Genomic DNA, 13,276 nt, shown 5'->3' with positions numbered 1-13,276 from the left:
AATGAGAAGATAGCAGCCGTGGCCTTAATTAAGGTACCGGTACAGCCTGGCATGAAAATGGTAAACCACGGAAAATCGTCTTCAGGGCTGCCGACAGTGTCGTTCGAACCCACTGTCTCCCGAATGCAAGCTCATTAGCCGCGCGACCCTAACTGCACGACCAACTCACTCGGTAATATTATTTACTTATTACATTTAGATATTTTAGAGGCGCATACAATCTTGTAATATCAGACCACGAACTCTCAGAATTAACTGAAGTAAGGTTTAAAATCGACGGGGAGTTTACTTAGTTGACGCATTCATACTGTAGAGGATTAGAGCATACCGAGGTGTTTTCAGTCGCCTTATCATGTCATCTAACCCGCGTAATTTCGTGCTCTACCGTAAAGGAGTATTTTTTTATGTTTCAAGAGCAGAAAGAAAACAACATTTTCTTCCATTTTTTACTTAATATAGTTTCAAACGGCTCAACATTATATTATCCGTCTACTTCAGATACGGGTCATAGATGTGCTAAGTCATAAGTACTCTTGCATTATTGTGTATGTGTCCGAAAACGAGACATAAGAAATAAGCTCAGCAAATCGTAATATTTGTCTAGACGGAGGTATCTATACCGATAATATGTTTCCATCAGGATTAACATCTCGTGAAAAAGACGTAGTATCAAGTTAAAAGCATTCAGTATTAAAGGCCTAATCTAATTATACAGCTCAGATTATTAGTTATAATAAATTTTATTTTCAGTATGTTCATCTCTAACTCGTTCTCATCACTTCAACTGTCCTCAACAAAGTCGCTGTTCCTTACTTTCCTCAATCTCAGAAATGTGGGGTTAACTACAGACATATAGATTTAGACTGGCAATGAGCAACAGGATTCTAAAGCCGGAAGCGTGTGGCCGCCGCCATCATACGTCACTACACTACTCCGATACATTAATACTGGACAGGAGATAATTAAATTAAAACACATCGAAATAATACAAACATTGATTAATTAGACCTATTAGGTCCTTTATTTTACTATTCAAAAAGAAATACTTGTATATCAATTTGACAATGCCGTGTTTTAGACCGATCTTTGGTCAAATCTGTTTCCATTCAGCTCTCTTACATCATGATTCACACGTATTTTCAAGTTTGTTTGTCCAATTCATGTCCCGCTTTTCTATGCGGTCGGGTATGAGGTGAGATGAAACTCGTGGCAGTTTTTATGACCGGATACCCTTCCTGACGTCTACATTGTATACAGCGTTCTAGGTTAGGTAGAGTACACGTTGTAAGCAAAATTGTATTAAATTGCATAGCTCTTAACGTTACCCTAGAAACGCGACGGGGAAGTCACCAAACGTCTTTTCTCATATGAAGAGTGGGTTAGGGCATTTTCATTGTAAATGTAGGCCTGCTCGCCTACCATCAATCACAATCAGGTTGAGGAGTTTTCATTATAATGTCAGACACTCGCTCTTCACCTGCCTTTTTACATCCTCAGAAAGACTACCTTAATGGTTTTCCCAACTGAAATGAACATAGGTCATTACAATGGCGTCAGTAGGAATGGCGCGATTAAAAGCAATGCTTTCATACGAAATATTCAATCAAATGAAAAACCACACATTTTCTCACTTTTAACGAACAGTACTACGCTGCCGATTTAAAGGGCCCCATAGACGGTCCGGTCCATCTTGCCTGCGCAGTTCTAAGATGAGAGTTAAGACGGAACACGGAAGAGGACACAGACGCTCCGTTTTGCTGTCAGACTTGCGATCAGTTTTCGCTAGTCGTGCACAGATAACATGTTAGAGGAACTTCTAATTTACACCGCTCTAGCATTAGCTTTGAGATCAAAAGCTAAAAAGAAAAGGGCTTGATCAAAATGGGCAAAAGCTTGGTTACTTAAACGAGATACACTGTCGCATATGCATTTAATGAAAGATTTAACTCTTGAACCAGGTGACTGGTACAATTATTTGAGGATGGACAGTGAAACGTATCTACACCTTCTTCACTTGGTAGCGCCCCATATCAGAAAGAGTGACAGTGCAATGAGACGGGCAATAACACCGCATGAACGACTCAACGTCACACTTCATTTCCTAGCAACCGGAAGAAGTTATGAAGATCTGAAATTTTCCGCTGCAATTTCAGCCCAGTCTTTGGGAGTAATTATTCCTGAGACTTGCGCTGCAATATATAAGGTGCTCAAGAAACAGTATCTCAAAGTAAGTAAAATTTATTTATAAGTTTCTTGTACAAAGTAAAAGGAAGTGTATTTCATGTTAATTTAATATAAAACAAGGTATAATGTATCCTTAGAGTACAATAAGAAAGAATTATACAACGGAGTGTGAAAATTAACAGTCTTCACCCAACCAACCTAAAAATAAAAAAATATAATTAATTACATTGGTTTAAATTATATTTTAGTTGCATGATTTAATAATAATAACAATAATAATTTTTTTTTTTCAGTTTCCAACAAAAGACGATGAATGGATATGTATTGGACAGAAGTTTGAAAGAAAATGGAATTTTCCAAATTGTCTGGGTGCGGTTGATGGAAAACATAAAAATAACCCTATACCGTGTACTCTTTACTTTTGATTTTCCACAAGCACGGTTTACAACGGTATAGCTGTATGAATTCCATTATAAACGCTCAAGGCATGATTCTTAAATCCGACATTATGTCCTACGAGCGAACTGCACTGTAGGAGCAATTGGTTAAAACTGACGCTAAGTCTGAAGACCCCACACACGCTCCAACTTGCTCGCCGACTTACCTGTACACGCACAGAAAAATCAGGCGCTGCCAGATTCACTTCGAGCCAAGCCTAAGACGGTACAGGGATGAAAATTCTACCACACACGGTCCGTCTTACCTGTCGTCTTAGAACTGCGCCCTTAACAGTCCAAAGTACCAGAGCTGGAATGACCAAGCCGCAGACAGCCGTGATCCGTGAACAGACTTCGTCTTTTCTTTCGGCGGGGGGAGTCGAATATTGGAGGGCCCTAGGGCAAAAACTATGTCATTTTACTACTGTTTCCTAAGAGTACCCGATGAGTCGAAAAACCTCAATTCATTACACTGGCGGCGGAAAAAATCTATCTGACTTGGAGGCAAACCCCCTCTTCACAGCCAATTTCGAATAAAATTAATGTAGAATTTAATGAAAGTGAAGAGGAAGAAGCTTTCATTAAGAAACGGCTCTTTTCAAGGTTGAATTTTAAGTTATTTAGTGAATTGTGGTCCTATATTTTGGAATAGGCCTAAATTGTAATTCAAGATCAGGTCATACTACTACTACTACTAAGTGAGCCTCTGCATTCAGTGAGCACACTGCTCATTCAAAACAGCGCATCCGAGTAGGGATCGAATAGCTGGAATACTATGATGAACCAGTATGTTACGTACCAGCAGTATCAGAAAATGTATGAACCAGACGAGTGGCATGCTAAAGAAGAAAGTTTTCTATCTCCCCAGCCATTTCCCGCCAGTATTCACTCAGGCTGTTATACTCGGTACGCAGTAGTAATCCCATCTGTCGGAGTTGAGTGGCAGCATAAGAGACAAAGAACATCACAACAAACCGTTGCCTACGTTATAATACAAGGCCTGGAAATAGGGCCCGTAAAACGCTATGAAAGTGGTTACACTGAAGTTCAATGCTGGGCCACTAGGATCGCTATCTTGCCCCCTGTCTACCAGGCTCGCGCCTTTAAACGTGTTCATTAAGTGAGTTGGTTGTGAATGTATTATGTTTTTGTCTGATGTTAAGCATTCGCAGTTCCAGTCATGGTTTATTCACGAAAAATTAAGGGTAGTGGAATTTCGTTTCATAAGTTTCCAGTGAATGTTCAATGTTCGAAACATTATACAGAGGAAGTATTATGCATGAGATACGACTTCAAGCTGATCGAAGTAGGCCTCTGTTCCTAAGTTTTGATCCGAGTTACGTCATAATAATCGGGCGATCCCAAAATTTGTCACTGGGCTTTTTTAAAACTATGCTACCGTGACCGGCAATCATTTGAGAGGTATCTTCAAACTCAGAAATCTTAAATTAGGAAACCAACGAGGAAAATAATTTGCCCAACAAATTTCACGAAAATGAATGTAGCAAGAGCTAAAAATATTGTTTTTTCCCCTGAAACAATTTCTGGTTTGAAAAGTATGGAGGTGGTTTTGTCCCGAGAGCATAAAATACAGTTTAAAATAAGCCATTTATTTTATGGAGCATTTTATTAAGTTGTTCAATGCGCATAACGTCTGCAACACCTCACATGGGACATATCCTGGAACGAGAACAAACGAGCATCTTTTAACCGGGCGAGTTGGTCGTACGGTTAGGGGCGCGCGGCTGTGAGCTTGCATCCGAGAGATAGTGGGTTCGTATCCCACTGTCGGCAGCCCTGAAGATGGTTTTCCGTGGTTTCCCAATTTGACACCAGGCAAATGCTGGGGCTGTACCTTAATTAAGGCCATGGCCGCTACCTCCCATCGTCGCCATAATACCTGGTTTGAAACAAAGAGAGGAGTGCAGCAGGGCAGCTCATTGTCACCACTTCTATTTATTATTGTAATGGATGTAGTAATGAAATCTATTAAAAGGGAAGAACATGGAGATATCAAAGCCTTCACATTTGCAGATGACGTTGCGATCTGGAGTGACTCAGAAGATGAATTGGGAGAGAGAATACAAAGCTGGAATGAGGAGTTTAAGAAATATGGTTTAAACATCAGCAAGACCAAGACGGTGGTGATGAAAGTGTATGGGGAAGGAGCAGAACCAATAGTCATGTTAAATGAAGCTCAACTGGACAGCGTTCCAGTTTTCAAATACTTGGGTAGCGTTATATCAAATGACAACCTAGCAAAACATGAGGTGAACAATCGAATCAATAAGGCAACACAATTCTACCACCAGGTAAGACACCTGCTGTGGGATGAGCAAATACCCATGAAAACAAAAATGACATTGTACAAGTCCTATTATACACCAATTCTTACATACAGTCTCGAAACCACAACGCTGACCAATAGAGATAATTCCAAACTTCAGGCAGCTGAAATGAAATTCCTACGCACTATGATCCAGAAAACCAGGAAAGACAAGATTAGGAATGAGAAAATTAGAGAAGAAGTAGGAATAGACAATTCTCTCCTAAATAAGATTCAGATATCAAGACTGAAGTGGTTTGGTCACATGAAGAGGATGCCAGTAAACAGAACTGCAAGGAAGGAATTTGACAGAAAGGTAGAAGGAAGACGACCCGTGGGAAGGCCATGAAGGAAATGGATAGATTTAGTTAAGAGCGATGTAATGCTGAGAGGTCATGATTGGGACAAGTTGGTGGAGGAAGAATGGTACAAGGACAGGATGAGATGGAGGAGGCTCATATACCACACCCGGGAAACTGGAGATGGTTTAGGATGATGATGATGATGATTATCCAAAATTTTATTCCTCCTTATTCATTGATGTACATCCAAAATTATACAGTGATTGCCATCTTCATGATCAATCATTCCTGTAGGTATGTAGCATGGATTGGTTTTTCTCAGCAAGTTATGTAAAGCACAACATGCACAACATGCACAGACTACTCTGTCCACTATTTCTGTTTTCAAGGAAAGAGGTTTTTCAAGCACTCCAAACTTACTAACGAGTATTCCAAATGTGTATTTGGCAATTCTTTGGGCTCATGATAGTCAATAGTTGTAAAACCTCCATAATAATAATAACAACACAGTGGTGCAGTGAAACACCAAAGATCTTTGTCCCTATATGGTTGCTTTTGGGAGCAGGGTTCCATGTCGAAATGAGTTAATGTTGGCGCAGACTATGGATGAATAGATGATGATGTTTGTTGTTTAAAGGGGCCTAACAGCTAGGTCATCGGCCCCCAATGGTACAAGGTGAGCAAAATTAAAACTTCAAAATGTTTCCACTGACTAGACTCTAAAACGAATGATGATGAAAAACTGATCATGAAACAAAAACAAGCAGTGGATCCAATTCACAATGCCTTAAGTACTGGGATGATACTTATCTAAAGGGGCCCAAAATCCAGGTCACCAATCATTCATAATGGTACTAATCACTGGTAAAGCAGAACCATAGTGTTCCTCCTATAGTGCTACTAATCACAGATAATGTAGACTCATGGTGTTTCCTGCATGGTGTTAATAATGACAGGTAATGAAGACCCATAGTACGTCACACACAATGGCACCACTCACAGGTAACAAAAACCCATAGTGTTTCGTACATAAGGGTACTACTATACTCACAAGCAATGCAGACCCGTGGTGTTCCTCACATAGTGGTACTAGGCATTGTAGACCCACAGCATATCACACATTATGGTAACGCCCACAGACAACAAAAACCCGTGGTGTTCCTCACATAATGGAATTACTCTCAGGCAACGCACACCCATGGTTTTCATCACATAGCGGTACTTATCGTGGGCGTCAGCTAAACCCGTGGTTTTTCTCACACAGTTGTGCCAATCACAGGGAACGGAGATCCATGGTGTTTCCCATAAAGTGGTACTACTCATAGGTAATGCAGACCAAGTCTGAACACAGTGGAACTGACCAGTGGAATGTACACTATGACATTTATCACAAGCAACACCCAGACCCGTAGTGTTCCGCACATAATGGTACTGTTACTATGTAATGTAGACCCATTCTTTACCTCGCAAGGTGGTACTAGACGCAAGCAACGTCGACCCATAGTGTTCCACATGTAATGGTACTAATTACAAGTGATCTCATAGCTTTAATGTCATCATCGCTGGTCATCCCTTTTAGTCACCTCTTATGACAGGCAGGGGATACCGTGGGTGTACTCTTCATCTGCGTCCCCCTGCCCACAGGGGGTATATGGACAAATAAACGTTGCAAATATTCTTACTAGAACAATTTATTTATTAAAAGATCACCTTTTTGATGGTGGAGAAATAACAGCATAGAATACCCAAGGCTTGCTCTGCTAGCAAAGAAAATATTGCCTGTACCAGTCTCCAATGTGGCAAGTGAAAAAAATTTCGGTTCAGCCAGTAGCCAAATTAGTGACAGAAGGAGCTCACTTAACTCAAACAGAGTAAATGATGCTCTCTTGATTCATTCTGTACTTAAACAAAGAAAACAATAATGGTGAATGTTTGCAACGATGTGACAGACGGTACAAGTTAATGTTCCATGTCTACTAATGTGACAAGTTGATCTCACAGTGTTTGTAGTAAGTTTGTAATTACATTACTTCAATGAAAATGTTGTTATATATTTGCATGTGTCGAACATTTTATAGCCACCCACTCTACTTTCTTCGCTCCTTAAGTTTGTCCTTCGTAACCTCGTTAATACTACCCATAAGTGCATCAGCCACCTTACCTGAGACTGCATGCTGCTAGCCAACCCACTGAAAGTCGACTGTATGAGGGTCGAATGAGCATGAGCGAATGAACTGGGTGGTTTGCAGACCTCTAACACTGACAGTTCCAGGGACACAGCAAGTAACCATACACATTAAAATCCTTGACCCCACCAGGAGTCAAACCCAGGACCCTATGAACAGAAGGCCTTGACACTGAAAACTCAGCCAAGGAGCCAGACTATGATTTCATGGCACGCATTAAATGGGAAATATTTTTCTAAAAGAAATTATATTTTTGTTTTAGATTGCCATATGATTTATTGAAATATCTACACTGACTGATATACTGTTAATCAAATACTAGCAAGATTATAGATGTTCTTATGTGCAAACAGTGGACTTTCTCTTTATAATGTTACTGCTATTAATATTGTAGCATCTTGTTTTCATTACTGAGATTAGTAGCCATGGTTTATCCGAAATGGTTCCAGCCCCTTCATTTTGGATAAACAGCTTTCTACAGTACTAAAAGTCATTTACTTCCTGAAGATTCATGGTCAGAAAATGAGCACCTACTATCTTAATTAAGGTTTCCATGGTGAAGCTTTTAAGTTCCTACGTGCTTCTATAAGGAATGTTTTCTGTGCCTGATGTTCCACTGTTAGTTTAACACCAACTCCTTCTGCAGAATGTCTTGGTTTGTGAGGAGTCACTAGTGCTGGTGAATTGTCTTGTTTCTTTGGAGAAGTTGGAGATCTTCCTCTCAGTTCATTAGGAGATTGGTTTCTTGCTGGCACAGATGTTACACGAATGGGAGGATTACCTGCCTTTGGTTTATCAGCCCCAGAACTTCGTGTCTGGTTCTGCAGTACACCCCGTGGAGAGCCAGGTGTCCTATTTTGTGGTGTATGTGATGGAACATTTAGTCTTGCAGGTGATGCAACATTTATTCTTGCAGGAGATGCAGTAATTACTTTTGCTGGAGATACTGCTTTCACCCTTGCTGGAGACACCTTATTTCTTGCCACTTCAGGTGTATTTCTAATAGTTGGTGAGGCAGGACTTTGAGCAACATTTGACCCCATGAGTGAGTCTGCATCTTCTTTCATCGGTTCATCCTGAAAAAATTATTTAAAATATTAGCAAAGTTGCTTTTTCTATTTTCTTATTTTTATGTACACTTACATCAGAATTAGGTTTTACACCTAAAGAAAATAATTAGTGTAATTAAAAAAATTCATTCATATAAAGATAGGAATGTGTTAATGAACTCATAATAGGATGAACACAATGGCAGATCAGTGTATGAATAGGGAGAAATAGAAAGAAAAGGCAAGGACAAACATGAAAGCACAGAAGGTCAAGGACTATCACCACATCTTCATACACTGCCATCTTTGAACATCTCCTCAACAAACCCTGTTCTACTACAGCAGGTGTTTCCAACAGGCCACGTTTTGCAGCCCATGAAAGCTTTTTGATAAAAATTAAGAATTATGAAAATATTTCATAGTTTTTTGATAAAAATTGTCCTCTTCCAGGGTAACTTTGGCCATGCCAAGATCATACAGGAAAACATTACACAGCAACAGGTATTGTAATTACAATCCTGTTTACTTCAAGAGTGCTTTAAAGAAGATTAATAAAGGCACAATAACAATAAACGGGGAAGTTTATCCCAAAAGGTACGGGAAAGATGGTTCCCATTTTCAATTGTAAATAGAAGGATATCAGTTGACATGGATGATACACATTTAAGAATGTGATGACGGCCCAGATATTTTCTAATTTAGAAGACAGTGTATTATGAGGACAGTCTACAAGATTGCTTCTTTTCCAAACTCCTTTTCTCGCCATACAATGGGGATTTATGATTTTCATACCTTTTACTTTTTATCCTTTGTACCATTACAAATATTTATGCAATGCAACATGCAATTCGTAATATCATACAATGCTTGTATGCTTAAGCTAAATAAAATAGTTTCTTCTTTGGGGAAAATGTGAATTTGACCACTATACATCTGTTTCAGTACAAATTATTTTAATTTGTTTGTGATTGTTGATACTGGGCGTTCTGCAGGGGTTTAAAAACATTCACGGTGGCCAAAGTAACACTACATCAAAGAAAACTTCATTTCTTGAGTTATTTTTATAGCGGCCGAAGTTACCCCAAAGCATGGGGAAACTCTGGCCACTCTTTCGATAATAAAAATTCATTGCTGAATAACAATTAGAATTATGTTCATATTTAAAAATAAAGAACAAACATGGCAGCAAAAGCCAGCAAAGCAAAGTCATCTCCGTACAGGTCATGAAGGCCCTTGGAGGAGTGGAAAGTAAAGGCTTCCACTATCGATAACCTCGACACTTGATGGGTAGAGTGGTTAGCTCTATGCCTGGCCGCCTTTGCCCCTAGGAATTAACCTGGTACTCATTTTTGGTGTAGGCTGAGTGAACCTCAGAGCCATATGCACCTTCGGAAGTGGAAATCTCGTTTCTTAAATTGTACAGGGAATTCCTGACGGGGAATCGAACCCATGTACTTCCGGGGGAGCCAAGCACGCCTTTACTGCCTCAACCAGGCAGCCCCTAAACATGGCAGAACTTATATTATATTTTTCAGAAAATTGGAGGGAATATTTCACATTTTAAGTTTTTAAAAAATATACAAGAAAGTGACCGAAGTTACCCTGTTTTATGGTACTTTCTTTCTTTCTTTCTTTCTTTCTTTCTTTCTTTCTTTCTTTCTTTCTTTCTTTCTTTCTTTCTTTCTTCTTCTTCTTCTTCTTCTCGTCGCCACTGTCAATGTTCTTCTTCTGGTTCTTCTCTGTCCCTATCTGTTCTGGATGTCAGCAACCATCTTGGCAGTGTTTATTTCTCTGTTATGTGCATCTCAGAGTAGTTTTATAGTTGACATACAGTAGAGATCCAGGTTCTGGGGTTCTTTATCCAGCAAGTTTTCATCCTACCAACACTTTTCTTTCATTGTATCTCTCCTTGAAGGATAAGCTGCTTATGAGTAAAGCAGCAGAAAGTGATTAAAATACTAGTTCACGTGAATAGTTGTGTTCATGTGGTACCCACAGAAGAACTGTGAGTTAACAAATTTTCGAGGTCTATTCTTCTCTTCTATTTTGCAGTCAGCACAATTCAGCTGAGTACTTCACCTAAAATCGAAATTAACCTGCTGATAGGAAAAGAACAACATCGGCAGGTTTGTGTCGCCATACTGTTTAGGCATGGAGCAGATGATAGATCTCTAAAGAATGCTTCCCACACTTCCTTATTGATACGATGTTCTTATTTTGAAATGTAGAAGGGTAGCATGAGATTGCCGAGGACATTTTGAAACGGGCATGACTTGCGTGTTAGCTGGCATCTAGCAGTGGGACTATTTGCGATAGTGCTGTGTTAGATTATTCCTAATAGAACCTAAATGAAAAAATCTCAATCGGAACAAGAACAAACAGATTAGCTGAAAATGAAAACCTACAACCTGTTTTCCAGTCACTGACAGGGTCAGGAATGGAATGAATGAAACAGATATAGGCTATTAGTACGATGGGGTCACCACTCCCAAAGTGATTTAGTAATAACTGATAGATGCTATGACATGAGAATGGAGAGTGTTGCTGGAAGGAAAGATGACAGGGAAAACCGGAGTACCCGGAGAAAAACCTGTCCCGCCTCCGCTTTGTCCAGCGCAAATCTCACATAGAGTGACCGAGATTTGAACCACGGTATCCAGCGGTGAGAGGCCGATGCGCTGTCGTCTGAGGCATGGAGGCTCCTAAATAGATTAGCTAAAGCACAAAAATTAACATAGGATATCTACAAAAAGAAATGTCTATTGAAAAATGCAAAAACAAAACACTACAACACAGTTATAAAATCGGAAGCTACATATGCAGCACTTGTTCACCTGAATAAACAATCAAAGACTGACAGACTTCAGAAAATTGAAAGGAGGATTGGAAGAACCTGCATCAACAAACAATACAAGAAAGATGGACAGTGGTGGATAATACCTAACAAAGTTGCGTACAAAGAGCTAGAACCCATTACAGATACTATACGTAAGAGGAGACTGGGATTCTTTGGACATATCATGAGGATGTAGGATTCGAGACTTCTGAAACAACTAGTACAACACGATCTCGTCTCAAAAAATACCATAACAGGATGTAAATGGATCAGAGAAGTAAGAGAGGATCTGAAGGAAATAGGCCTTACAACAGAAGACACCACAAATAAGATAAAATTGAATACAAAACTCAAGAATACAAACCTCCGCTTTACCCTTACACGAAACAAACCAACAACATGCATATTTTCAACTGAGGAAAGGGCACGAAGATCGGAGCATCTGAAGAAGTACTGGGAGGACCGCAAAACCCGAACAATCCCTTCAAAGAGACCTGAACGATGGACAGACTAAAGTAATACTATGCGGTCATAAAATAATAATAAGAAGTGTGATGTTCAATATTTTTTCTGTTTGTTGTGTAGTGACATAGGAAAATGTGAAATGTATGTCATGAATATGAACCCACAAGAGGTTAATTATGAAGTGTAGGGAAGGAGAAGATGAGAATGATTCCTGATGCTCTGTTTGACTATAGCAATGAACATGATGCAACTTATGAGTACAGGGAACAGAATTCTGATACAGAAGGATTCAACGAGAGTGGAGACGAGAATGATGTCCGTACCTCTGCTTGATTCAGACAAAGACCAGCATCAGAGTATGCTGGTAAAGACAAAGTTATAAAATGCTTAGTCCATGAGCTAGCACCACTTGAAGCAGAATGTAATAACAAAACTACCCAGTATACAAGGACAAGCCAGGAATTGTAGGAACAGCATTGTTTGCTAGAAAATATAATCCCCTGATGCCATACTAAACAAAACAGTGCAGTTTACCAGTGAAAGAATGCAGATAATGTAGTAGGGAAATGGCAGTTTTTAATATATCTTGGTTAACATCCACCAGAAAAATAATTGAATAAACATCAATAATATTTGAACTGTGTGAAGTAGTAATGGACTTGCAAGACAAGCTTTCTGTGTTGGCATTAATGCTTTCACGGCCCGTACTTATAGACATGATATTGTATAGGCTTTTGGGCTTGTGCCGTGTCAAGAAAATAAGGTGAAATTCTTAACGTTTCGCAGAAAACTGTGCTCTGCGTCCTCAGAAGAATTCTCGACTGTCCACAAGGAAGGCTTCTTAAACAATGACACTTTTGAATTTGGAACGTTATAATAGAAGTAGAAGTGGAAATGGTATGTTCATTCACCACCAGATGGCCCCTAGGACGTGGCACAACGCTAGTGTTCGAAGCAGAAGCTGACCGAACCATCATAATCAGACTAAGCGGTTCACATAACGTGTTTGCGTAACATATGACAGGTGTAAGACATAAACATAAGCCTGGAATGAAACATCTGGCGATGAGGAACGTACGAATTTGTAAAACACTGAGACAAAATAACAATAGTGAAGGGGCAGGGAAGGGAACTACCTACGTAAATTCTTAATGGCTGGCAACCAGGTATTACTTAATTGATAGCCGGTGTCCCTGTTGAAATTGTTAGGATTACTATGTATTTCCACAGCTTCTCATATAATCCTGGACCTGTAGTGTCTAGTGTGGGTATGAGCTCGAGTATCTTGGAACATGACATCATGACCTGACGATAGAGTGTGCTCAGCTATTGCCGATTTGTCAGGTTGGTTGAGACGAATGTTGTGTTCATGTTCTTTGATTTGGGTACCAATGGACCGGCATGTTTGGCCGATGTATACTTTACCGCACGTACAGGGAATTTCATATAACTCAGGATGTAAAAGTGGGGACAATTTGTCCTTGGTTTTAC

At 39.7% G+C, this 13,276-nt stretch overlaps 1 protein-coding gene across 3 annotated transcripts in view; it reads right to left on the bottom strand.

Moving 5' to 3' along the window:
• Positions 1 to 7,678: 7,678 nt before the first annotated feature.
• LOC136874295 (ovarian-specific serine/threonine-protein kinase Lok) overlaps positions 7,679 to 13,276 on the bottom strand; it is an 88,394-nt gene continuing 82,796 nt past the window's right edge. For 2 of the 3 annotated variants that reach the window (XM_067147933.2, XM_067147934.2), the window contains one exon: positions 7,679 to 8,511. In XM_067147933.2, the coding sequence (XP_067004034.2) occupies positions 7,978 to 8,511 (534 nt within the window). In that variant the 3' untranslated portion in view covers positions 7,679 to 7,977. The remainder of the gene's footprint in view (positions 8,512 to 13,276) is intronic. The other variant, XM_068227719.1, reaches the window with a different exon arrangement.

The sequence above is a fragment of the Anabrus simplex genome, chromosome 5 (genome assembly GCF_040414725.1).
Source record: "Anabrus simplex isolate iqAnaSimp1 chromosome 5, ASM4041472v1, whole genome shotgun sequence".
Lineage (NCBI taxonomy): Eukaryota > Metazoa > Arthropoda > Insecta > Orthoptera > Tettigoniidae > Anabrus > Anabrus simplex.
This window is presented reverse-complemented; position numbering and strand designations above follow the sequence as displayed.